At 51.5% G+C, this 26,173-nt stretch overlaps 1 protein-coding gene across 18 annotated transcripts in view; it reads left to right on the plus strand.

The window, feature by feature from the left end:
• Positions 1 to 26,173, plus strand: part of TEAD4 (TEA domain transcription factor 4) — an 86,271-nt gene that overhangs the window by 21,822 nt on the left and 38,276 nt on the right. For 7 of the 18 annotated variants that reach the window (XM_074006099.1, XM_074006093.1, XM_065523564.2 and 4 more), the window contains one exon: positions 15,269 to 15,523. The exons of 1 other annotated variant lie outside the window; for it this stretch is intronic. In XM_074006099.1, the coding sequence (XP_073862200.1) occupies positions 15,517 to 15,523 (7 nt within the window). In that variant the 5' untranslated portion in view covers positions 15,269 to 15,516. Of the gene's footprint in view, positions 1 to 5,228; positions 5,281 to 11,961; positions 12,240 to 13,672; positions 13,804 to 14,644; positions 14,743 to 15,268; positions 15,524 to 26,173 lie in introns of all 18 variants that reach the window. 10 more of the 18 variants (XM_074006098.1, XM_074006102.1, XM_074006097.1 and 7 more) reach the window with 7 other exon arrangements.

Raw genomic sequence — 26,173 nt, forward strand, 5'->3', positions numbered from 1 at the left:
CAGGGCCTTAGTCTCCTCACTTGTACATTGGAGGCCGTTTTCTCCCCTGCGATTCTCTCCTCACACAAACCCTGGGAACCCTGCCTCAGCTGGGACCTTCGCTGGAGGCTGTGGGAACAGTGGGGTCCACGCGACGAAAGCGACCAGGAAGTCTTCATGTCTGCAGAGAGAAACTTCTCTAGCTCCCCTCAGCCTGCCGATCCAGGCTACCCCTCCCTCCTACTCTGCACGTCTAACTGCATCCCTCATGCTGCAGTCAGATCATCCGCCTTCCTATTGCCAACAGAAGTGTTGGCAAAATAGGCCGGACGTGGTGGCTCACGCCTGTAATCCGGCACTTTGGGAGGCCGAGGTGGCCGGATCACTTGAGGTCAGGAGCTCGAGACCAGTCTGGCCAACATGGTGAAACCCCACCTCTACTAAAAATACAAAAATTAGGCCGGGCGCGCTGGCTCAAGCCTGTAATCCCAGCACTTTGGGAGGCCGAGACGGGTGGATCACGAGGTCAGGTGATCAAGACCATCCTGGCTAACACGGTGAAACCCCGTCTCTACTAAAAATACAAAAAACTAGCCGGGCGAGGTGGCGGGCGCCTGTAGTCCCAGCTACTCGGGAGGCTGAGGCGGGAGAATGGCGTGAACCCGGGAGGCGGAGCTTGCAGTGAGCTGAGATCCGGCCACTGCACTCCAGCCTGGGCGACAGAGCGAGACTCCATCTCAAAAAAAAAAAAAAAAAAATACAAAAATTAGCTGGGCGTGGTGGTGTACACCTCTAATTCCAGCTGCTCAGGAGGCTGAGGCAAGAGAATCTCTTGAACCTAGGTAGGGAGAGGAGGTTGCAGTGAGCCCGTATCGCTCCACTGTACTCCAGCCTGGGCGACAGAGAAAGACTTTGTCTCAATTAAAAAAAAAAAAAGTGTTGGCAAAATAGGTCAAAGAAGCATCATGGCCGGGCACAGTGGCTCACACCTGTAATCCCAGCACTTTGGGAGGGTGAGGTGGGCGGATGATTTGAGGTCAAGAGCAAAACTCCATCTCAAAAAAAAAAAAAAAAGCAGCAGCATGCTGGGCAAGAGGCAGCTTGCAGTGGGGAAGGGCTTCAGAGCCGCAGACTGAGCCTTGACTCTTACTGACTTTGGGCTGGGACACAGCACTTCCCCTTGAGGAGCCTCCGCGTCTTCACCTGCCAAATGGGGCAGTGCAGCTACCTCAACGGGATAGGGGCAGGACTGGAGGAAGATGTCATCAAGTGCTTTGCCCAGTGCCTGTAGGCATTTGAAACTGGCACCTCCTAGTGTCAAAGTAGTAAAGCGTGTGTCCCTCAGTGTCCTGGGCACCTCTTTGACACTCAGGCCTCCCACAAGGGCTGGGCTGTCTGTATCCGTCCTGCAGGGTCCCCTGCCCACTGCACAGAGGCTTGCACTGTGTGAGGAGGCAGCACAGCCCACCTGGCACTGCCTACAGGACAGGTTCTTCTTGCCCGCCCAGGTCCCCTGGCCTCCTCTCTTTGTCTCCTAGCTCCTGAGTTTCCAAGCCTAGTTAGCATGGAAGACAGACAACTGATGGGCCAGAGTAGCACTGCACATTCAGGCAATCGGTGTAGCAGCTCAGGGGCCTCTGGGAACTGGGACTCAGGGAAGCCTTCAGGGTGGAGGGGGCCTCTCAAGAGTTTGTTGATGGACTGTTGACAGGAATTAAATTAGTACTGAGGCCCACCCTAAGCAGGGAAGCAGTAGGAATAGATTTGGGGCTCAGGAGATGGTGAGGAGCCCAGGGGTGCTGCAGGGTAGTGAGGATGAGCCTGGAAGAAGGCTGGGGTCTGTTGCTCCTCTTTCCCCTGTCTTATTTTAAGAGATGAAATCTCTTAAAATGAAGAGACTTCTTCATTTCTTGTTTTGAGAGATGAAGCCCGGTGACCCCCAAAATCAGGATGTTTTCTTCTGAATTCTCGGTCACAGCTCTAGAGGCTGGAGGAGTTGTGAGGGGCTTAGGGATCACAATGGCCACAGAAGGCTCTGAAAGGAGGACTCTGGGAGCGTGAGATGGACGGGACTGGGGAGAGGATGGGATTGGGGAGAGGATGGGACTGGGGAGAGGGGAGATGGACGGGACTGGGGAGAGGATGGGACTGGGGAGAGGACGGGACTGGGGAGATGGACGGGACTGGGGAGAGGACGGGACTGGGGAGAGGGGAGATGGACAGGACTGGGGAGATGGACGGGAGAAGGGAGATGGACGGGACTGGGGAGAGGATGGGACTGGGGAGAGGGGAGATGGACGGGACTGGGGAGAGGATGGGACTGGGGAGATGGACGGGACTGGGGAGAGGACGGGACTGGGGAGAGGGCGGGACTGGGGAGAGGACGGGACTGGGGAGAGGATGGACTGGGGAGATGGACGGGACTGGGGAGAGGATGGACTGGGGAGATGGACGGGACTGGGGAGAGGATGGACTGGGGAGATGGACGGGACTGGGGAGAGGACGGGACTGGGGAGAGGGGAGATGGACAGGACTGGGGAGAGGGCGGGACTGGGGAGATGGACGGGAGAAGGGAGATGGACGGGACTGGGGAGAGGACGGGACTGGGGAGATGGACGGGACTGGGGAGAGGGGAGATGGACGGGACTGGGGAGATGGACAGGACTGGGGAGAGGACGGGACTGGGGAGAGGGGAGATGGACAGGACTGGGGAGATGGACGGGAGAAGGGAGATGGATGGGGCTGGGGAGGGGACGGGGCTGGGGAGGGGACGGGGCTGGGGAGGGGATGGGGCTGGGGAGGGGACGGGGCTGGGGAGGGGACGGGACTGGGGAGAGGATGGGACTGGGGAGAGGGGAGATGGACAGGACTGGGGAGAGGGGAGATGGACAGGACTGGGGAGAGGACGGGACTAGGGAGATGGACGGGACTAGGGAGATGGACGGGACTGGGGAGGGGATGGGGCTGGGGAGGGGACGGGGCTGGGGAGATGGACGGGACTGGGGAGATGGACGGGACTGGGGAGGGGATGGGGCTGGGGAGGGGACGGGGCTGGGGAGAGGACAGGACTAGGGAGATGGACGGGGCTGGGGAGGGGACGGGGCTGGGGAGAGGATGGGACTAGGGAGATGGACGGGGCTGGGGAGGGGACGGGGCTGGGGAGATGGACGGGACTGGGGAGAAGGCGGGACTGGGGAGAGGGGAGATGGACGGGGCTGGGGAGAGGATGTTAGGTTGGCCTGGGGTCTGGTTCTGCCTTTTCTCAGGGCAGGTCTTCGAATCCTGATTCTCTTCCTGTCCTGGAAGTGTTTTTGGAGGAGCTTACTGTTCTGAGTATTAGGGAGATCTTAATAAAAGCCCATACATTCCTGATCCTTCTGGAAATTCCTGAGTAATTAGCACCTGTGGGCCTGAGGGTGGAACAACCTGCTGGTCTGAGGTTGCCCTGGGGGCTACCCTGTAGCTTTTGGGTGGGGCTGAGGCAGAGTAGAGGCTCCTGGGCTGAGCCCTGAGAACCAAGTCTGGGATTATTTTTACTCCTCTGTTCACAGCGCATGGCCCAGCTCCATGATGCCATCTGTCCCCCGCCTCCGGCTCTCCCCTGGCAGGCCCTTCTGGGTCACTGTGGAGCACTTGGGGAAGGAGGAGGAGGCTGGTGCTGGCTTACCCCATTCCATGAGCCTCAGGGCAGGGCGCTGCGTGGGAGGTTTGGCGGGAGGCAGCTGCCAGCCCCGGGACGTGGGCCGGGGGCAGATAGGAGAAGCTCGCCAGTGATGGCTGTGAACCTGGAGCACCAGGGACGCGTGGGGCTGGGAGCAACTCCATTTCGGTAACAAATCCTGTGGCCCAGGGCCTTGGATGACCTGCTGCCCTGCTTTTCCTGGGACAGACCCAATCCTGGGGACATGGAGTGCAGGTCCTCAGAAAACCCCACTCGTGGAGCAGGGTCTGGCATTAGGAGTCTTTGGTTCTCCCCACGTGTGTGTTTTGCTGGGCTGCCCTAGGCCCAACTTCTGCAGGCACTGATGGTACCGGCTTCACCAGGCCAGTCCAGCTCAGCTTGGGTGAAGGAAGGGGAATTCTGAGAAGGAGCAGGGCCCAGAGACCATAGGAGGGATCAGGTGGGGTGAGGGAGGTGGCAGCCCTTCTTTCCATCTCCTGACATCCTGGCCTCCACCGCTCGCTCCACCTGACTCAGGGCATCCATCTGTACTTAGTGTCAGGTCCAGAAGAAAATCTAGGCTACAACCAGGACTTAAGAGGCCTCAGATATTAAAATGATTAATTAATTAAGTATTAATATTAGGCATTAGGGCTTGAGACTTTCCACTTGGCATTGTTTATGGCTCAATAATAATGAAGACAGTAAGAAATAGCTTTTTTTTTTTTTTTTTTTTTGAGACGGAGTCTCGCTCTGTCACCCAGGCTGGAGTGCAGTGGCGCGATCTCGGCTCACTGCAAGCTCCGCCTCCCGGGTTCACGCCATTCTCCTGCCTCAGCCTCCCGAGTAGCTGGGACTACAGGCGCCCGCTACCACGCCCAGCTGATTTTTTGTATTTTTAGTAGACACGGGGTTTCACCGTGTTAGCCGGGATGGTCTCCATCTCCTGACCTTGTGATCCGCCCATCTTGGCCTCCCAAAGTGCTGGGATTACAGGCATGAGCCACTGCGCCTGGCCAGAAATAGCTCTTATGAGCACTGACTGTGTCAGGTCCTACACTAGATGACATCTCACTATGTCGTCTCTCCTTCGGGACAGCCCTCCAGGATGGATCATTTCCCCAGCCTTCTGAGCAGAGCCACACGTGAAAGTGTGCAACGTACTTTTAGAGGCCACTGGAGACTTCCGGGATCTGGGGAGGGAGTGTGAACCACAGATACGCTAGCACAGAAAGGACCCTGGATCCCAGTGAGGGCATCCTCCTTGTTTTACAGATGAGCAAAATGAGGCCCAGAGAAATGAGGTGGTTTGTCTGTGGTTGTGCAGTTAGTGGTAGAACTGGAACCAAAGCCAGGCTCTTGCTTCCCATACATCACACTTCCATTCTACAAGCCTCCAAAATAAGCCGAAACGGGATTTATGCACGATTCAAGCTTTTTCTGGTATGCCAAAATCCAGACGTTTCCTGAGGTTTCTTTTGTTTCCCAAAACTAAGCACAGAGCAATCTGTTCTCCCCACAGAGAAATCATTATTCCACAATAACACTTAACAAATATCCCTTCGTTTGTTCGTTCTGTGTTCATCAGCGCTGCAGTGTGCCGAGGACTACAGAGGAAGACAGCTGTCCCTGTCCCCATGGTGTGTAAAGGATGGTGGAGACCGGTGCTTACTGGGAGATGGGGGCTGGCTGTGGAAAGGCAGGAGTCTGCTAAGGTTGGAGTCATCTTCCCAGAGGAAGTGACATGTGGCTGGACCTTAAGGCTGAGCAAGAGTTGGTCAGGTGAACAAGGAAAGGGAAGTTTCAGGTGGCACTTCCACCAGGAGTGGAGAAAGCCTAGCATGTTGGGGGGTGATTTGGTGGGTGCAAAGAAGGAAGTACAGAGGGTGGTGCCTGTGGGCGGAAGGTATGGCCGGAGAACAGGGATCAGCAGATGCAAGCGCTAGAAAATCCCATCATGGAGTGTGTGGCGTTATCTTAAGAGCAAAGAAAAGGCATTGAAAATTTTTAGGTAGTGGCATCGTGTGATCAGGTTTGCATTTTAGAAAAATCACTCTGGCTGGAGTGAAGAGATGATGGAGCCTGAATGGGGTTGCCAGAGTCATCCAGATGTGCGTTGGTGGAAGCTTGGATTAGGGCTGTGAGATAGAGTAGATTTAGGAGACATTTAGGCGACAGAAAGACAGGATGTGGTCATTAATTAGATGTGGGAGCTATTAATAAGAGGGAAAAGTCAAAACATAGTCATGTGCCGCTTCACGAAGGGGATGCCTTCTGAGAAATGTGTCTCTTGACGATTTCATCCTTGTGCAAACATAATAGAGCATCGTTACACAAACCTAGATGGTATAGCCTACGACACACCCAGGCTGTATGGTACAAGCTATTGCTCCTGGGCTAGAAATCTGTATGGCATGTGACTATACTCAGTTCTATAGGCAACTATAACACAATGGTAACTGTGTTAGTATTTGTATATCTCAACATACCCAAACATAGAAAAGGTACAGTGAAAGTAAAATATGTTATCTGTCATAACAGAGTCTTGCTCTGTCGCCCAGGCTGAAGTGCAGTGGCGTGATCTTGGCTCACTGCAAGCTCCGCCTCCTGGGTTCACGCCATTCTCCTGCTTCAGCCTCCTGAGTAGCTGAGACTACAGGCGTTCGCCACCATGCCCGGCTAATTTTTTTGTATTTTTAGTAGAGACGGGGTTTCACCATATTAGCCAGGATGGTCTCGATCTCCTGACCTCGTGATCCGCCTGCCTCTGCCTCCCAAAGTGCTGGGATTACAGGCGTGAGGTGTTTGCGTTTTAAGCTAAGTGTTACTATAAAAGAATCAAAAAATTAAGAAGTTTAAAAAGTAAAAAAGATATAGAAAGCCAAGGTTCATATATTCTTGAAGAAAAAACATTTTAAATACATTTAGTGTAGCCTAAGTATCTATTTTTATAAAGTCTACAGTAACGTCCTAGTGTACAATAGTATACAGTAAAGCCTACAGTAGTGTACATTCACTCATCGCTCACTCATTGACTCACCCAGAGCAGCTTCCAGTCCTGCAAGCTCCATTCACTGTGTACCTATATGGGGTAAAACACGGCTAATTTTTGTATTTTTAGTAGACACGGGGTTTCAGCGTATTGGCCAGGCTGGTCTCAGGCTGACCTCGTGATCCACCTGCCTTGGCTGTTTTTTTACTTTTTAACTTTGTTGTTAAAAACAGAGACATACCAACCAGGCACAGTGGCTCACGCCTGTAATCCCAGCACTTTGGGAGGCTGAGGCGGGTGGATCACGAGGTCAGGAGTTCAAGACCAGTCTGGCCAACATGGCGAAACCCTGTCTCTACTAAAAAAACACAAAAAATTAGCCAGGCATGGCGGCAGTTGCCTGTAATCCCAGCTACTCAGGCGGCTGAGGCAGAGAATTGTTTGAACCTGGGAGGCAGAGGTTGCAGTGAGCTGGGATCGCATCATTGCATTCCAGCCTGGGCAACAAGAGCAAAACTCCATCTCAAAAAAATAAAAAATAATAATAAAAACAGAGACAAACGTGCACATTAGGCCTGCACAGCGTCAGGATTGTCAGTATCACTGCCTTCCACCTGCACGTTCTGCCCCACTAGGAACCCTTTAGGGGCAGTAACTCCCTTTAGGGGCATGGAGATATCATCTCCTAGGGTAACAGTATCTTTTTCTGGAATGCCTCCCGAAGGGCCTACCTAAGGCTGTTTTACAGTCATTTTTTTTTCATAAGTAGAAGGAGTACACTCTAAAATGATGATAAAGGCCAGGCACGGTGGCTCATGCCTGCAATCCCAGCCCTTTGGGAGGCCGAGGCGGGCAGATCACCAGAGGTCAGTAGTTCGAGATCAGCCTGGCCAACATAGTGAAACCCTGCCTCTACTAAAAATACAAAAAAATTCACTGGGCATGGTGGTGCATGCCTGTAATCCCAGCTACTTGGGAGGCCGAGTCACGAGAATCGCTTGAACTCAGGAAGCAGAAGCCGCAGTGAGCTGATACTGCACCACTTGCTGCACTCCAGCCTGGGTGACAGTTAGACTCTGTCTCAAAAAATAAAAAAAAATAGAGAAAACAGATATAATAGAAAAAAGATGATAAAAAGTATAGTATAGTAAATATATAAACCAGTAACGTAGTCATTTATTAAGGATTGTGTACTGTACATAATTGTGTATGCTAGACTTGTGTGCTACAACAGGCAGCACAGTAGGTTTGTGTACACCAGTGCCACCAGACACACGTGAGGAATGTGTGGCTCTGCGACGGTAGGATGGCTCTGACATCGCTAGGCAATAGGAATTTTTCAGCTCCGTTGTCATCTTATGGGACCCCCTTTGAATGAACGTTTGGGGCTGACCGAAATTTTGGTATGCAGTGCACGGCTGCATTCCTAGCTTTCTGGTCTCTGTGTGGATAGTGGTTCATTTCCTGAGAGAGAGCCGAGGAGGAGGAACAGGACTGGGGGGCAAGCTGAACACTTGGTTTTGGGCATGTTGAGTTTGAGGAGCTCTGGAGATTGATTAGAGATGCCTGGTAGGCAGTTGCTGTGAGGACCTTCACCTCAGGAAAGATACACAGATTTGGGGATTAAACCAATAGAGTGGGAAGGCAAGCCTTGGGTGGGGATCCCCGCAGGAGTCCGTTAAGGGTTTAAAAAGAAGAGGTCAGGTCAGAACCCAGGGACAAATCTATGGAATGAATCTGGTGAAATATGGAGCCCAGGGAATATGGAGAAAGGGAGCCTGGAGCCGACTCGGAAGACTGCAGACTGCTCCTGCTTCTTCCATGCGTTTTCAGAATCAGCTTGTTAAGCTTTGTGGACAACTGTGTGGAATTTTTTAAAATCACAATTTCAGGGCCGGGTGCGGTGGCTCACACCTGTAATCCCAGCACTTTGGGAGGCTGAGGAGGAGGATCACTTGAGGTCAGGAGTTCCAGACCAGCCTGGCCAACATGATGAAATCCTGTCTCTACTAAAAATATAAAAATTAGACAGGCGTGGTGGTGGCACGTGCCTGTAATCCCAGCTACTTGGGAAGCTGAGACAGGAGAATCACTCGAGCCTGGGAGGTGGAGATTGCAGTGAGCTGAGATCACGCCACTGCACTCCAGCCTGGGTGACAGAGCAAGGCTCCATCTCAAAAAAATAAAAATAAAATAAAAAATCACAATTTATTGAATTTATGATTTATTTGGAGAGATTCAACATCTTTATAATATTGTTGTCCCTTTCATGAACACACAATTTCTCTCCATTTATTTAAGTATTGTGACACTGTGAAATGTATACTGGGGGCCTGGCGTGGTGGTTCAGGTCTGTAATCCCAGCACTTTGGGAGGCTGAGGTGGGTGGATCACCTGAAGTTGGGAGTTCGAGACCAGCCTGGCCAACATGGCGAAACCCTGTCCCTACTAAAAATACAAAAATTAGCCGGGCGAGGTGGCAGGTGCCTGTAATCCCAGCTACTCCGGAGGCCGAGGCAGGAGAATCGCTTGAACCTGGGAGGCAGAGGTTGCAGTGAGCCCATATTGCACCACTGCACTCCAGCCTGGGCCAAAAAAAAGCTCAAACAAACAAAGAAAAGATATATTGGGACTTCATTCAGTTTCGTGCGATACAACGCCTAAAATCCTTGCAATCTTCAAAATGATGTGTCTTTTTGTATGCTAATGAGTCGATTTAGGGCTTGCAGCCCCTAGGTAGCTTCAGGATGGGACCAGACTCCAGGAAGACCAAAGGTGGGATTAGAGGGGTGGAACTTTCAGCCACACCCTCCAACCTCAGGGAGCTGAGAGGGTCTGAAGGTCAAGTTGATCACCAATCGCCAATGGTTTAATCAATCATGCCTATGTAATGAAGCCACCATGGACACCTAGAAGGACTGGGTTTGAGGAGCTTCCAGAAAGCCGAACACGTGGAGGGACCTGAAGGGTGGCTTACCCAGGAAAGAACATGGAAGCTTCTCCAACCTTCCCACGTGTCTTGCCCTGTGTGTCTCTTATCCTTTGTGAGATCCTTTATAATAAACTGGTAAAGGTAGGGGGTGTTTCTCTGAGTTCTGTGAGTTACCCTGGCAGGTTAATTGATCCTAAGAAGAGGACTGTAGGAACCTCATCTATAGCTGGTGGGTCAGAAGCACAGGTAGAACAACCCAGGGCATGGGATTGGCATCAGAAGTGGGAGGCAGTCCCACGGAACCGAGCCCCCACCCTGTGGGATCTCCTGGCTTCAAGCAATCCTCCTGCCTCTTGGCCTCCCAAAGTGCTGAGATTATAGGTCTGAGCCACCATGCCCAGCCCTGTTTTTCTCAGTGAGGCTTTTTGATTGGTAAATTATCTATTTTTGTCTAAAAATGCCTCTGTTTAATCTTCACTCTTGAATGATTTTTTGTTTGGGTTTTAAATTCCAGATTAACAGATATTTTCTTTTAATAGTATGGTGATGTTATATTGAGTCTTCTAGTGTTACTGTTACGAAGTTTGCTATCGGTTTGTTGTTGATGTTTTTGAGACAGAATCTCCCTCTGTCACCCAGGCTGGAGTGCAGTGGCGCAATGTGGGCTCACTGCAACCTCTACCTCCTGGGTTCCAGCGATTCTCATGCCTCAGCCTCCCAAGTAGCTGGGGTTACAGGCGCCCACCACCACACCCAGCTAGTTTTTGTATTTTTAGCAGAGACAGGGGTCTCACTATGTTGCCCAGGCTGGTCTCAAACTCCTGACCTCAAGCGATCCACCTGCCTTGGCCTCCCAAAGTGCTGGGATTAAAGGCATGACCCACCACACCAGGCCAAGAAGTTCAATATCAGTTTAATAGTCCTTCCTTTCTAGATAATCTGCCCTTTTTCATTCTCCCTGCTTTAAAGATCTCTGTTTTGGGTATTCTGCAGTGTCCCTATGTTATGTGTTCCTTTTATTTGAATTTATCCTGGTTAGGATTGAGCATGGTTCCTGAATTATTGGAGTCATCTCTTCTATTCATCTGGAAAATTGCCTGCTATTATCTCTTCCAATGTTGCTCTACTTTATTTATTTTCTATGTTCTCTTTTTCTGGAATTCTGATGTTGAATTGCCTTATTCTGTTCTCCTTGCTCTTTACTGTCATTTAAAAAATACATCTGGGTAATTTCCTCAGCTCTGTCTTCCGGATTGTTATTTCTTTTTTTTTTTTTTTTTTTTTTTTGAGACTGGCATGAACCCGGGAGGCGGAGCTTGCAGTGAGCTGAGATCCGGCCACTGCACTCCAGCCTGGGCGACAGAGCAAGACTCCGTCTCCAAAAAAAAAAAAAAAAAAAAAAAAAAGAATTCTTTTTTATATCTAGAATTTAGGCTAAGACAGAGAATCTTTTTTTGTTTGTTTGTTTTTGGTTTTGTTTTTTTTTTTTGAGATGGAGTCTCTGCCTACGCTGGAGTGCAGTGGCGCGATCTCAGCTCACTGCAGCCTCTGCCTCCCAGGTTCAAGTCATTCTCTTGCTTCAGCCTCCCGAGTGGCTGGGATTATAGGCATGTGCCACCATGCCAAGCTAATTTTTGTATATTTAGTAGAGATGAGGTTTGCCATGTTGGCCAGCCTGGTCTTGAACTGCTGACCTCAAATGATCCTCCCACCTCAGCCTCCCAAAGTACTGGGATTATAGACATGAGCTGCTTCGCCTGGCCCAGAGAATCTTCACTGTCATATTTTGTCAGTGTTCTACTGGTTCTCTGAGGATGTAGGTATAGTTCCCAGTTTCAGCTTCTCTGCATCTCTCCGGTCTAAGGTCTCATCTCTGAGCAGCCATTATAACCCAGTTGTGGCCAGGCATGGTGGCTGCCTCCATGGGAGGCCAAGGAGGGAGAGTTGCTTGAGGCTGGAAGTTCAAGACCAGCCTAGGCAACATAGTGAGACCTCTACAGTAAATACATAATCTCTACAATAAATAAATAATTAGCCAGGCATGGTGGTGTGTGACTAGAGTCCCAGCTACTCAGGAGGTTGAAGCAGGAGGATCTCTTGAACCCATGAGTTCAGTGCTGTACTAAGCTATGATCTTGCCAGTGTGCTTCAGCCTGGGCAACAGAGCAAGACTCTGTCTCTAAAAAATAAAAAAAAATGTAAAAATTTAAAGTGATGAAAAATAAAAAACCAGCTTCCTCATTACTAAGGGAGCTTTGCTCAGTTGTTTATAAATTTATTTATAAAATGAGAGTTTTAAAATCATCTTATCTACTATATTGCCAGAAATTAAAGTTGACAAGTCTTTCAAGTAGTTTGTTTTGGGCCGGGCATGATGGCTCACGCCTGTAATTTCAGCACTTTGGGAGGCCGAGGTGGATGGATCACCTGAGGTCAGGAATTTGAGACCAGCCTGGCCAACGTGGCGAAACCCCGTCTCTACTAAAAATACAAAAATCAGCTGGGTGTGGTGATGTGTGCCTGTAATCCCAGCTACTCCGTAGGCTGAGGTGGGAGAATCGCTTGAACTTGGGAGACGGAGGTTACAGTGAGCCGAGATTGCACCGCTGCCCACCAGCCTGAGTGAGAGAGGAAGACTCCGTCCCCCCGCACACACAAAAAAAGACATTTGTTTTGTAAGTATGGAAAAATGTTTTCATGTTTAGAATAGAGTCAAGACCAGAATTTCTGGTAAGAGAGTAAGATAGTTTATTATTGATCAAGCGACTCTGCCCCCAGACAAACTCTAATGAAAACTGACTTAAACAGCCACAGAGACCACAGACGATACTTGTTACACTAAAAAGACCAGTGACTCTGAAGGGCTGAGAACAAGACCTTGGCCTGCACCTTGGTCTCACTGCGCGACCTTGGGCGCGTCCTTAGGCCTTTGGGCCTCAGTGCCCTTTTCAGCAAGCTGAAGGAGCTGGCTTAGGTTTCCTTGTGGGGAGGGGGTTCCTGCTTTTTTTTTTTGCGATGGAGTCTCGCTCTGCTGCCCAGGCTGGAGTGCGGTGGCACCATCTTGGCTCACTGCAACCTCTGCCTCCCGGGTTCAAGTGATTCTCTGGCCTCAGCCTCCTGAGTAGCTGGGATTACAGGCACCTGCCACCATGCCCGGCTCATTTTCTTATTTTTAGTAGAGACGGGGTTTCGCCGTGTTGGCCAGGGTGGTCTTGAACTCCTGACCTCAGGGGATCCACCTGCCTTGGCCTCCCAAAGTGCTGTGATTATAGGTGTAAGCCACTGTGCCCAGCCGGTTCCTGCTTTAAGTATCGGTGGCTCTACCCTCTTTCCCACTACATGTCTGCGCCAGCTGCTTTGCCAAGCTCCTTTTGACCCTCTCCTCCTGGGATGTGCCTCCCACACTTAGCCCCTCCCTTCCCTCGACCCTCACCCCCACCCTCACAGTGCCTCTCTGTGAAGGACATTGTCCTTCTCACAGGCCGTGGGTGGGAGATGAGGGGTTTGAGGGTATGGAGGGGAGTGATAAGGAACGCTCTGGGAGGTCTCACTTTAGAGGGTCCGAGGTGGAAGTGGTGAACTCGGGGGTTTAGACCCCCAGCCTGGGTTTGGGCTGCTGGACTGCATTACTCTTCAAGGCTGGTCAGGGAGAAGGGACGGGCAATGTGTGTGGTGGGGTGAGGTCCTCCTTTACAAGTGGACTCAGTGGCTGGGATGGGGAGAAGTTGGGGGCTCTGGGAGGGCTGTGGGAGGTACTCATAACCCAAAAACTTCCTTAAGATGACTAGTACGTCCTGCTCTTTCATAAACCCCTGAGAACTGTGTCTGGAAGCTTACAGCTTGGATGGTTGGAGCCGAGAGGTCACTGGATTTGTTTCATGTTAGGGGAAGGCGGGGTTGTGGCCATGAGCCCCCAGAGGCACCAGAAAGTCAATCCTGCCATTGCACCAGTGTGTGAGGAGCTGCCCAGACTGTTTCTTTTAGAGAGAGCCTGAGTCGGGAAGGGAACAGGAGAACAGTGACCTATATTATATTGTATACGCATTTTTAAAAATTTTTCATTGTGGTAAAAAAGACCACAAAGTTTACCATCCTAACCCTTTTTAAGTATCCAGGTTGGTAGTGTTAAGTATATTCACGTTGCTGTGCGGCAGATCTCCAGAAACTTCTTCATCGTGCAAAACCGAAACTCTACCCCTCAAGTCACAAGTCTCTGTTTCTTTCTCCCACCAGCCCCTGGTAACCACCATTCTACTCTGTTTCTATTAGTTTGACCACTTAAAAACTTTTTTTTTTTTTTACATTTTTAGTAAAGATGAAGTCTTGCTGACTCCTGGACTCAAATGATCTTCCTGCCTCAGCCTCCCTAAGTGCTGGGAGCCACTGCACCCTGCCAACTACTTTATTTTTATTGTATTGTATTTATTTATTTTGAGACTGCCTTGCTCTGTCACCCAGGCTAGAGTGCAGTGGCGCAATCATGGCTCACTGCAGCCTTGACTTCCCAGGCTCGAGTGATTCTCCCCCCTCACCCTCTGGAGTAGCTGGGACTGTAGGTGTGAGCCAGCACACCTGGGTAATTTTTTTTTAATTAATTTTTTGTAGAGATGGGGTCCCCCTATATTGACTAGACTGGTCTGAAACTCCTGGGCTCAAGGGATCCTCACGCCTCAGCCTCCCAAAGTGCTGGGATTGTAGGCATCAGCCACTGTGCCTGGCCTAATGTGGCTGCTTTAGATACCTCGTCAGTGGAACCATGTCGTGTTTGGGTTGTTTTGTAACTGGCGTATTTCACTCAGCGTAATGTCCTAATCAGGAGACTGCCCCCAGACAGAGTGCTGTGCTGCAGCACGTGTCCAGGTTGCCTTCCTTTTTAAAGCTTGTGTGTTGCTGTAAGTATAGACCCATTTTGTTCATCCATTCATCCATTGATGGACATGTGGGTTGTTTCTACCTTTTGGCTCTTGTGAATAATGCCACCATGAACGTGAGTGTGCACATATCTCTTTGAGACCCTGCTTTCCCTGTTTTTGGGTATATACCCAGATGTTGGGTCATATGGTCTCGCTCTGTCGCCCAGGCTGGAATGTCATGGCGGGATCTCGGCTCACTGCAACCTCTGCTTCCCGGATTCAAGCGATTCTCCTGCCTCAGCCTCCCGAGTAGCTGAGATTACAGGTGCCTGCCACCACACCTGGCTAATTTTTGTATTTTTAGTAGAAATGGGGTTTCACCGTGTTGGCCAGGCTGGTCTTGAGCTCCTGACCTCAAGTGATCCACCTGTCCCAGCCTCTCAGAGTGCTGGGATTACAGGTGTGACCCCCGGCGCCCGGCCTGCACAATTTTGCATTCCCACCAATAGTCCCCAGTATTTTGCATGCTTTTTGCCCAGTGTTGATTTAATGTCAGTGCATCCCTGGCACTGCGTCATTGTCTCCTACTTCTCAGCCCTTGCCTGGGTTCCTAGAACCTTGATGTCAGGGAGTGCCTAGGTCATTGTGCTCATTCGACAGATGGGAAGACGAGCTCTCCAGAGGAGAAATGACCTGTTCAAGACCCCAGGCTTGATTCTCACAGACCTGTCACTTGACGCTTTGCTTCCTGAGCAACTGATTTGGGCTCTGGCACTCCCTGGAGTGCCCTCATCCTATGACCCACACAGTTCGTCCACTTCTCACCGGGGCTGCGGTTCCTGTCCCCACAGGTCCAACGGGCGCTCCTCCAAGCGGAGCCTTGGAGGGCAAGGCCGGCACCATTACCTCCAACGAGTGGAGCTCTCCCAACTCCCCTGAGGGGAGCAACGTCTCTGGGGGCAGTCAGGCGCTGGACAAGCCCATCGACAATGATGCAGAGGGCGTGTGGAGCCCGGACATTGAGCAGAGTTTCCAGGAGGCCCTGGCCATCTACCCGCCCTGTGGCCGGCGTAAAATTATCCTGTCGGACGAGGGCAAGATGTACGGTAAGGAGCCCGTCAGGTTCGGCCCCGTACCTGAGGCTGAGGCAAGGGGCCCACCCAGAAACCTTGGGGTTCCTGCCAGGCCGTGGAGGGGGATGGCCACTTGGGACTTCGTCATGTGAACACTGCTTTCTTCCTTCCTGGGCTCCCAGGGATGGGGGCCCTGAGGAGAAGCCTGTGAGGGGGTGTGGAGGGTGGGGCCCCTGGCGGTGAGCAGCTGTGGGAGTGGGAATCTTGGAGAGTTTGGAAAGGGCGAGTCTGGGTGGGGTAGAACGTCCCCCCAGAGCAGACGGGGAGCACCCCACAAGCTGTACCCCAGCAGGTGCCTGAGCACCAGGCTGCCCACTTTGACTGAAGGATGCTCAGTCATCCCCTCTTTCCCTCATTCACTTACTCATTCGTGCAGCAGACACATGCCGGGCCTTCTGTGTGCCTGGTGTGGGTTGGGCAGGTCTAGTCCCAGCCCATCATCTGGGGTGCAGGAAATGTGAACTCACAGATAACTGGCTCTGCAACGCAGCCTGGAGAGCTCCTAGGAGAGGCAGAGTGCTGGAGACCACTCCCCTAGGAAAGGCCCCCCAGCGCGGCAGAGGGTCACTAGAAATGGCTTGATCTTCGTGAGTGACTGGGGTTCAGAACACAACAGAAACTGTTCAGCACCACGTGGGAAGGACCGAGCAGGTGGCATGGGGCCACAATGACTTTTGGATGGAAGAGGGGGCATCTGGAAAAATGAAGCAGGGGCCAGGCATGGTGGCTCACTCAAGCCTGTGATTCTAGCACTTTGGGAGGCCAAGGTGGGAGGATCACTTGAGGCCAGCAGTTTGAAACCAGCCTGGGCAACAAAGCGAGACACGACCTCTAGTAAAAATTTTTTAAAGATTAGCCGGGTGTGGTGGTGCTAGCCTGTAGTCCCAGCTACTGGGGAGGCTGAGGCAGAAAGATCGCTTGAGGCCAAGATGTCAAGGCTGCAGTGTGCCGTGATTGCACTGTTGCACTCCTGCCTGGGTGCCAGAGTGAGACCCTATCTCAAAAAAAATAACAAAGAAAGAAAACTGAAGCCAGAATGAAAACTGAATGGCTGTTGGAAGGCCCAGATCAGGCTTCTGTTCCCACTGGAAAGTCCTCTGGGAACCCTAGCTCAAAACAGTGGTCTTGGGGCAGGATGGAGAGCCCTGAGTGGGTCTCTAAATGGCTGAAGTCAGTGACAACGAGGCCTCTGCCTAACTTCCAACAGGATAGCCCCAGACCAACTGCCCACTCTCACGGGTTTCCATTCATTTCTCCTCCGCACCCAACACTGGTGCCACCCCCACCACTGTTGCTTTGCTCACCTTCCCCAGAGTCTCCCTTACTTCTGGGTCGGCCCTCCAGACCGTCCCTGCTCTGACCACTTCTTGCTCTGATGGTTGCTTATTTTTTCTTTTTCTTTTTTTTTTTGAGATGGAGTTTTATTCTTTTTTTTTTTTTTTTTGAGACGGAGTCTTGCTCTGCCGCCCAGGCTGGAGTGCAGTGGCCGGATCTCAGCTCACTGCAAGCTCCGCCTCCCGGGTTCACGCCATTCTCCTGCCTCAGCCTCCCGAGTAGCTGGGACTACAGGCGCCGCCACCACGCCCAGCTAATTTTTGTATTTTTTTTTTTTTTTTTTTTTTTTGAGACGGAGTCTCGCTCTGTAGCCCAGGCTGGAGTGCAGTGGCCGGATCTCAGCTCACTGCAAGCTCCGCCTCCCGGGTTCACGCCATTCTCCGGCCTCAGCCTCCCGAGTAGCTGGGACTACAGGCGCCCACCACCTCGCCCGGCTAGTTTTTTGTATTTCTTAGTAGAGACGGGGTTTCACCGTGTTATCCAGGATGGTCTCGATCTCCTGACCTCGTGATCCACCCGTCTCGGCCTCCCAAAGTGCTGGGATTACAGGCTTGAGCCACCGTGCCCGGCCGCTAATTTTTGTATTTTTAGTAGAGATGGGGTTTCACCATGTTAGCCAGGATGGTCTGGATCTCCTGACCATGTGATCTGCCCACCTTGGTCTCCCAAAGTGCTGGGATTACAGGTGTGAGCCGTTGCGCCCGGCCTCATCTTTTTATTCTACCATTTGCATCTGTATTTCTTTTTTCTTTGAATCTGTATTTCTTTTTTTTTGAGACAAAGTCTCGCTCTCTCCCCTGTCGCCCAGGCTGGAGTACAGTGGCACAATAGAGATGGAGTTTCACCATGTTAGCCAGGAGGGTCTTGATCTGACTTCATGATCCACCTGCCTCAGCCTCCCAAAGTGCTGGGATTACAGGTGTGAGCCACCACACCTGACCTTGCATCTGTATTTCTAAATAAAATACTTGAATGTGTTTGTGGCAGTTAAGATGAAGTTTGGCTTTAACAGATCCCAAATAGCAGTGGCTTATATAAGAGAAATTTCCTTCTCTTTCCTATAAATGTCTGGAGGGTAGGTAGTCTAGGGAAGGTGTGGCAGCTCTGCTCCATGAAGCTCTCAGGGACCCAGATGCTTCCGTCTTGTGGCTCATGAGCATGACTTCCTTTGTGAATATTCCCTTAAGGCCCAAGCAGCTGCTTCGGTTCCAGGAGTCACATTGCAGCTAGCAGACAGGAGAATGGGATGAAGAGTGACCTGGCTACCTTTAAGGAAGACACTGGGAAACTAACCCCTGGTATATTTACTGTCCGGAACCCAGTCTTGTGACCGTATTTAGGAGCAAGAGGCATTGGAAAAATCCAGCAATACACTGCCATAGCCAGGTGCCTACGACCATGCCTGGCTAATTGTAAAGTTTTTTATAAAGTCCGGGTGCAGTGACTCATGCCTGTAATTCCAGCGCTCTGGGAGGCCGAGGCAGGCACGTCACCTGAGGTCAGGAGTTCGAGACCAGCCTGGCCAACATGGTGAAACCCCGTCTCTACTAAAAGTACAAAAATTAGGCCGGGCGCGGTGGCTCAAGCCTGTAATCCCAGCACTTTGGGAGGCCGAGACGGGCGGATCACGAGGTCAGGAGATCGAGACCATCCTGGCTAACACGGTGAAACCCCATCTCTACTAAAAAAAATACAAAAAACTAGCCGGGCGAGGTGGCAGGCACCTGTAGTCCCAGCTACTCGGGAGGCTGAGGCAGGAGAATGGCGTAAACCCGGGAGGCGGAGCTTGCAGTGAGCCGAGATCCGGCCACTGCACTCCAGCCTGGGCGACAGAGCAAGACTCTGTCTCAAAAAAAAAAAAAAAAAAAAAAGTACAAAAATTAGCCAGGCATCGTGGCGCATGCCTGTAGTCCCAGCTACTTGGGAAGCTGAGGCAGGAGAATCGCTTGAACCCAAGAGGCGGAGGTTGCAGTGAGCTGAGATTGCACCACTGGACTCTAGCCTGGGTGACAGAGTGAGAGTTACAGGCTACAGATTACAGGTCACAGAGTGAGAAAAGTAAAAAATAAATGTAAAATAAAAAAAATTTTTTTTTTTTTTTTTTTGAGACAGAGTCTTGCTCTGTTGCACCCAGGCTGGAGTGCAGTGGCGCTATCTCGGCTCACTGCAATCTCCGCCTCCTGGGTTCAAGCGATTCTTCTGCCTCAGCCTCCCAAATAACTGGGATTACAGGCGCCTGCCACCCAGGCCCCTGGCTAATTTTTGCGTTTTTAGTGGAGATGGGGTTTCACCATGTTGGTCAGGCTGGTCTCAAACTCCTGATCTCAGGAGATCCGCACGCCTCGGCCTCCCAAAGTGCTGGGATTACAGGTGTGAACCACAGTACCTGGCCAAAAAATAAATATTTTATCAAGATGGTGCCTCACTGCCTTGTGTAGGCTGGTCTCGAACTCCTGGTCTGAAGCCATCCTCTTGCCCCAGCCTCCCAAAGTGCTGGGATTACAGCCAGCCTTCTGCCCAGGCCACCTGCCTGGCCTTCCTATAGTTTTTGATTAAACTTATATTCGAGACTTTAGTATCTTTACAAAGTAAACATTGGTCACAGCTGTTCCATATAGTTTTACGTTTCTTTTCTCATACAGCTTTTTGGTTTTCCTGGAGATAATGTTCTTGATTTTTTTCATTTGGTCACTTGTTTCTACATCTATCATTAGTTTATCTTCAAACTGTTCAGAAAAGAGTAAAATTCTCACTCTTTTTTTTTCTTCTTTGTTTTAAGAGACAAGGTCTTGCTCTGTCATCCAGGCTGGAGTGCAGTGGCATAGTCATAGCTCACTGCCTCACCACAGGCTCTACCTCCTGGGCTCAAGCGATCCTGCCACCTTGGCCTCCCGAGTAGTTAGGACTACAGGCAAGCATCACCTTGCCTGGCTACTTTTTTTATTTTTTGTGGAGACGGGGTCTTGCTGTGTTGCCCGAGCTGATCGTGAACTCCTGCGCTCAAGCAGTCCTGCCTGGGCCTCCCAGAGTGGTGGGATTACAGGAGTGAGGCACTGCACCTGGCCTAAAATTCTCTTAATATGGTCCAGTATACCAGGTGACCTAAGATTTTTTTTTTTCCTAAAAGTAATCCTCCCGGAGGCCGCTGCCCTCCTGCTTTATTCTGTGCCAGATGCCCCCCAGGCCTGTTGCACAACTGTCATTCTGCGATTTTCTTGGTTTTTTTTTTGTTTGTTTTTTTTTTTAGATGGAGTCTCACTCTGTCACCCAGGCTGGAGTACAGTGGCACGATCTTGGCTCACTGCAACCTCCGCCTCCCAGGTTCAAGCAATTCTCCTGACTCAGCCTACCAAGTAGCTGGGATTACAGGTGCCCGCCAGCACGCCCGGCTAATTTTTGTATTTTTAGTAGAGACGAGGTTTCACCATGTTGGCCAGGCTAGTCTTGAACTCCTGACCTTAGATGATCCGTCTGCCTTGGCCTCCCAAAATGCTGGGATTACAGGCGTGAGCCACTGCTGACTCAGGGTCCCAGTAGACCCGGCCATCTTGGGATTTTCTTCCTCTGCATCCTGTGAAGTCCCTTCCACTTCTACTTGTGAAGTTTTGCTTCTTACTTTTAGTGCCTGGGGAAGCATCATGGGGGAGACAGCTGTGTATGGAGCACCTGGGGGTGTCTGGTGTGGTGTTGGGTGCTTTGCAGAGATTGTTCCCATTTGGCCAGGAGGGACGCAGCCTCTGGGACCCCCAGGCTCTTTCCTCTGCTTTGGTGGAGGAGCGGATGGCTATAGATTATGAGCTTAGGTATGAAATGAGAAAGGGCAGGGGGAGTGCAGGGAAGGGCAAACGGCTTGGCTGGGGAGCCGTGGTGTGTGCCCTGACCCTTTACAGGCCAGGTCTGTGTGCTTTAGAGGCAGAGATGGGCTGGAAATCCTAAGTGTGCATGAGGCATCCAGCAAGGGGCAAGGACGGAGGGCGCTGCGGGTATCTGGGAGGGCCCCGTGGAGATGCCAGAATGTGGTAAATCAACAGACATCTGTGGAATTGAGCACCTGTGGGGACCAAGGGCTTTTGAGTACTTGCTTTTTTTTTGGGGGGGGGGGTATGTGTGTGTAAAAATATATGTAACATTTTCCATTTTAATCATTATAGTTTTTTATAGTTTGATGGCATTAAATATATTCACATTGATGTACAGCCATTACTACCACCCATCACCAGAAATATTTCATTTCAAAGTGAGATTCTTTACCTTTTAAACAATAATTCCCCATTCTTGCCATCCTCCCCACCCTCCAGCCCTGGCAACCACCGTTCTGCTTTCTGTCTTTATGGGTTTGACTAAAGCTTTAGTTACCTCATATAAGTGGAATCATAAAACATTTGCCCTTTTGTGACTGGCTAATTTCACTTAACACAAGGTCCTCAATGTTTATCTGTATTGTAACCTAGGTCAGAGTTTCCTTCCTTTTTTTTTTTTTTTTTGAGACAGAGTCTCGCTCTGACGCCCAGGCTGGAGTGCAGTGGCCGGATCTCAGCTCACTGCAAGCTCCGCCTCCCGGGTTTATGCCATTCTCCTGCCTCAGCCTCCCGAGTAGCTGGGACTACAGGCGCCCGCCACCTCGCCTGGCTAGTTTTTTGTATTTTTTAGTAGAGACAAGGTTTCACCGTATTAGCCAGGATGGTCTCGATCTCCTGACCTTAAGATCCGCCCGTCTCGGCCTCCCAGAGTGCTGGGATTACAGGCTTGAGCCACCGCGCCCGGCGTTTCCTTCCTTTTTAAGGCTGAGTAATATTCCATTGTATAGACCACATTTTGTTTATCCATTTGTCTGCCGATGGACATTTGGGTGGATACTTAGTTTTATTTAGTTCTTATAGGTAGATGTTTCTGAACCTGCTTCACATATAAAGATATTGGGGTTAAGAGACTGTGACCAAGCCTGGGGAAGCGCCAGGCTGTGGATCTCTGGCAGGCCTTGGGTTGGAATTCTCTTTGGCAGGAGGGAAGCCACTGACTCGGGGAAGCAGACTGAAAATGGTTTGGCAAACCGTCCTGGCCATGTTAGCATCTCGGATGCTGCTCCTTCCCTGTGCTGAGACCCGGGGAGGGGTTTGGGGTGGGGACGCTCGGGAGGGCCTGGAGGAAGAGCGAGGAGGGGCAGAGGCGCTGCTTCCCTGTGCTTCATAACACGCCAGCGCTCCCAGCATCCTGGGCATCGGTGATCTTTCGGTCCTTTCAAGGGTCCCTTCGAGGAAGGAGGAATGGCATCTGTGCTTACACATGCAGAAATGGAAGTCCAGGGAAGCCAAGAGTTTCTCCGGTCTTTCAAGTCGGAAGTGGAGAGTGGGGCTTTAACCCAGTTCTCCTGCCTCTGAGCTTGGCGCTCCTCTGTCAACTGCATGGCCTTGCTCCTCCGCTGCCTGGCCCTGGCTCCAGGTGGGTCAGGCCCTGGGCAGGGCCCTGGAGGCTGTACTGCAGGCTCTGACAACCGCCCAGCCCCCACAGCACCTGTCCTGCATGAGAATAGGTTCTGCTGGGATCCAGACACCCGCTCACCCCTTCTCTTCTTACCAGTCCCGGGGGCTGAGCCAAGGCAGGACTGCGTGGGGACTGATGGAGGGCCGTCAGCAGGCAGAGCTGCCCGGCCCGGCTGGGAGCTATAGATAGCTCTGAGCTCACCCCAGTGTGTGGGATGGGCCCTCTGGGAGGCAGAACGGGAGGCCAAGCTGAGAGCTGACTCAGACCTAAGCTCACCGTGGCTGCTCCCCTCCTGTCTTCTCATCTTCCCCTCGGGGACCTGCGCTTCCCATCCTCTGTGTACCCCAGCCCCATTCTGAGCCCCCAGCTGCTTCCGGCATCCACAGAGCTCTGGTCTTTTCTCACCCCTCACTTCCCTGCATCCAAAGACCGCCAGTCCCTTTCCAAGTGGGCTGGCCCAGTGGGGTATGGGGTGGGGCTGAGAGGATGACTCCTGACCTGGGGACCTGGCCTTAGCTGTTTGAGGACAGGGGTTAGGCCTGCGGCCATGACACATCCAGCATAGGACACGCTGACCAAGGCCAGGCAGACATGCAGATGACATGCAAAGCAGCATGACAGATTAACACCTGCTATTTCTGAGCTGAATCTCCCACGCTTGTTGGCTCCAGCCCTCCCCTTGAGCACCTCTCACCCTCGTGGGCCGGCTCCCGGGCCCGGGGTGCTTGCCTTCTCCTGCCCACAGCCGCTTTCATTTCTGCCCTGTCACTGTGTGACCCTCCCCCTGGCACAGCCAATGCTGGCCTCCCTGACCTCCTTTGGCCAGGCTCGCAGTCGGCCTAGCCTAGCATGCAGGTGGTGGGATTTGAACAACTTCTCGCCCCCTTCTGCCTGCTCCTCGCCTTCCCCACTCCTCACACTCAGTGCTGGCCAGGTGGGCTCGCGTCCCACCTCCTGCTCTCTGGAGGGCTGTGGCTAGTTCTGGGGTTTCCTCTGCATTCATCCCTTTCTGCCTCCTATGCTTCTCACCTTCCTGAGGTTGCTCTTGACTTTCCCGAGTCTTCCTGCCTCTTCTTTTCCCTGCCTCTCTCTCTGCTTCTCCCCTCCTGTGTCCCAGTTGGGCCATCCTATTAGCTGCCCGTCAGCTCTCATTAAGCGCCCACCCCCACTGGGCAGGCCGTACTGAGGCCGTGTGGTCTCTGCTCTCCACGACTTCATGGTCTAATGAGAGGGGCAGGAGAAACCTCTCTGGACAGTTAGCCACCCAGGCAGACACCAGCGTTGTCCACAGCCAGCATCAACCAGATTTATCTTGGAAGTTGTCTTGAAGGAAGCGGAGCTGAGCGTGGGTGCTTGTCTTGGTCTGTTTTCTGTTGTTTATAACAGAATACTTGAAACTGGGTAATAAAGCAGAAGTTTATTCCTTACAGTTACAGAGGCCAGGAAGCTCCAAGGTCGAGGGGCTGCATCTGTGAGGCCCTTCGTGCTGGAGGGGACTCTGCAGAGTCCCAAGGTGGTGCAGGCATCCCGTGGCGAGGGGGCCGGCTGTGCTTGCTCAGGCCTCCTCTTCTCTGAGATAGCCCCCAGTCCCACTCCCGTGCTAACCCGTTAGCCCATTAATCCATGAGTGGGTTAATCCATCACGAAGGCAGTGCCCTCAGGGCCATATCACTCCGTAAAGGCCCCACCTGTCAGTACTGCCACATGGGGGATTAAATTTCAACCTGAATTTTGGAGGGGACAGATACTCAAACCATAGCAGTGCTCCAGGCCAGGGGGCGGAGAGGTTGTGAGCATCGGCCTAGAGGCGGGACTTTGTACGGTGGGTTTGGGGGACCTGATGGAGGGTCTGGGCAAAGCACTGTTGATTCATCAGACTGTCAGAGGTGAAGGGATGCCCTCGTTTTGTGGATGAGTCACACAGCTATTAAGAGGCAGAACCGGACTCGGACTCGGGCTGAGTTTGGGAGTAGAGCAGGTCGAGGGGTCTGTTCACAAAGGCGATGGGACAGAGGTTAGGAGTCTCACCTGGGCTCCTGCCCCCACTTCTTCACCATGGCCTCGTTCGCGGGATTCTCTGCTCCTCTTTGCTTTGTTGCCTTGTGGGTTTCCAGCTGCTCCCATGCTCCTCCCTACGGCCTATAGCCCTGGCTTCAGGTGCCTGGAGGCCTGATGACGGAGTGTTCAAATCTACTCTGCCCCGAGAGCTGGCATGACCTTGGGCAAGTTTTTTAACCTCCTTGGGCTTCACTTTCCTTTTGTAAAGTGGAAGTCATAATACTATTGCCTTTGTGGGGGATGTTTTGGTTTATTTTATTGTGAAAAAATATACATTACATAAAATTAACCATTTAAGCCATTTTTATGTGTGCAGGTCAGTGGCATTAAGTACATTCACCTTCTTGTGCAGCCATCATCACCATCCATTTCCAGAACTTTTCCATCATCTCAAATAGAAATTCTGTACCCATTAAACAGTAATTCCCCATTCCCCTCTGCCCCAGCCGCTGGTAACCTGTTCTCTTTTCTTCCTCTACGATTTGCCTGTTCGAGGCGTTTCATAAAGGTGGAATCAAGCCAGCCGCAGTGGCTCACGCCTGTAATCCCAGCACTTTGGGATGCCGAGGCGGGTGAATCAAGAGGTCAGGAGTTTGAGACCAGCCTTGCCAACATGATGAAACCCCGTCTCTACTAAAAATACAAAATTACAAAATTAACTGGGTGTGGTGGTGCACACCTGTAATCACAGCTACTCCGGAGACTGAGGCAAGAGAATCTCTTTAACCTGGGAGGCGGAGGTTTCAGTGAGTCGAGATCATGCCACTGCACTCCTGCCTGGGTGACAAAGCGAGACTCTGTCTCAAAAAAAAAAATTGGAATCAGGCCAGGCGTGATGGCTCACACGTGTAATCCCAGCACTTTGGGAGGCCAAGGTGGGCAGATCACTTGAGGTCAGGAGTTCGAGACCAGCCTGGTCAACATGGTGAAAACCCGTCTCTACTAAAAATACAAAAGTTACAAAATTAGCTGGGTGTGGTGCACACCTGTAATCCCAGCTACTTGGGAGGCTGAAGCACGAGAGTTGCTTGAACCTGGGAGGTGGAGGTTGCAGTGTGAGCTGAGATCGTGCCACTGCACTCCATCCTGGATGACAGAGTGAGACTCCATCTCAAACAAAAAAGAAAAAGAAAAATGGAATCATACAGTATTTCCCCTTTTGTGTCTGGCTTATTTCACTTGGTACAATGTCTTTAAGGTTCATCCATGTTGTAGCGTGTGTCAGAATTTCCTTCTTTTTAAAGACTGAGTAGCTGGGCGCGGTGGCTCACGCCTGTAATCCCAGCACTTTGGGAGGCTGAGGCAGGCGGATCACGAGGTCAGGAGATCGAGACCATCCTGGCGAACACGGTGAAACCCCGTCTCTACTAAAAAATACAAAAAACTAGCCGGGCGAGGTGGCGGCGCCTGTAGTCTCAGCTACTCGGGAGGCTGAGGCAGGAGAATGGCATAAACCTGGGAGGCGGAGCTTGCAGTGAGCCGAGATCCGGCCACCGCACTCCAGCCTGGGCGGCAGAGTGAGACTCCGTCTCAAAAAAAAAAAAAAAAAATAGACTGAGTAATATTCCATTGTATGGGTAGACTGCATCTTGCTTATCTGTTCACCTGTGGATAGACATTCGTATCGCTTCTACCTTTTGACTACTATGACTAATACTGCGATGAACACTGGTGTACAGGTCTCTTGAGTCCCTGCTTTCAGTTCTTGTGGGATTGGAATTGCTAGCTCATATGGTAATTTTATGTTTA

Source organism: Macaca fascicularis, chromosome 11, assembly GCF_037993035.2.
Source record: "Macaca fascicularis isolate 582-1 chromosome 11, T2T-MFA8v1.1".
NCBI lineage: Eukaryota > Metazoa > Chordata > Mammalia > Primates > Cercopithecidae > Macaca > Macaca fascicularis.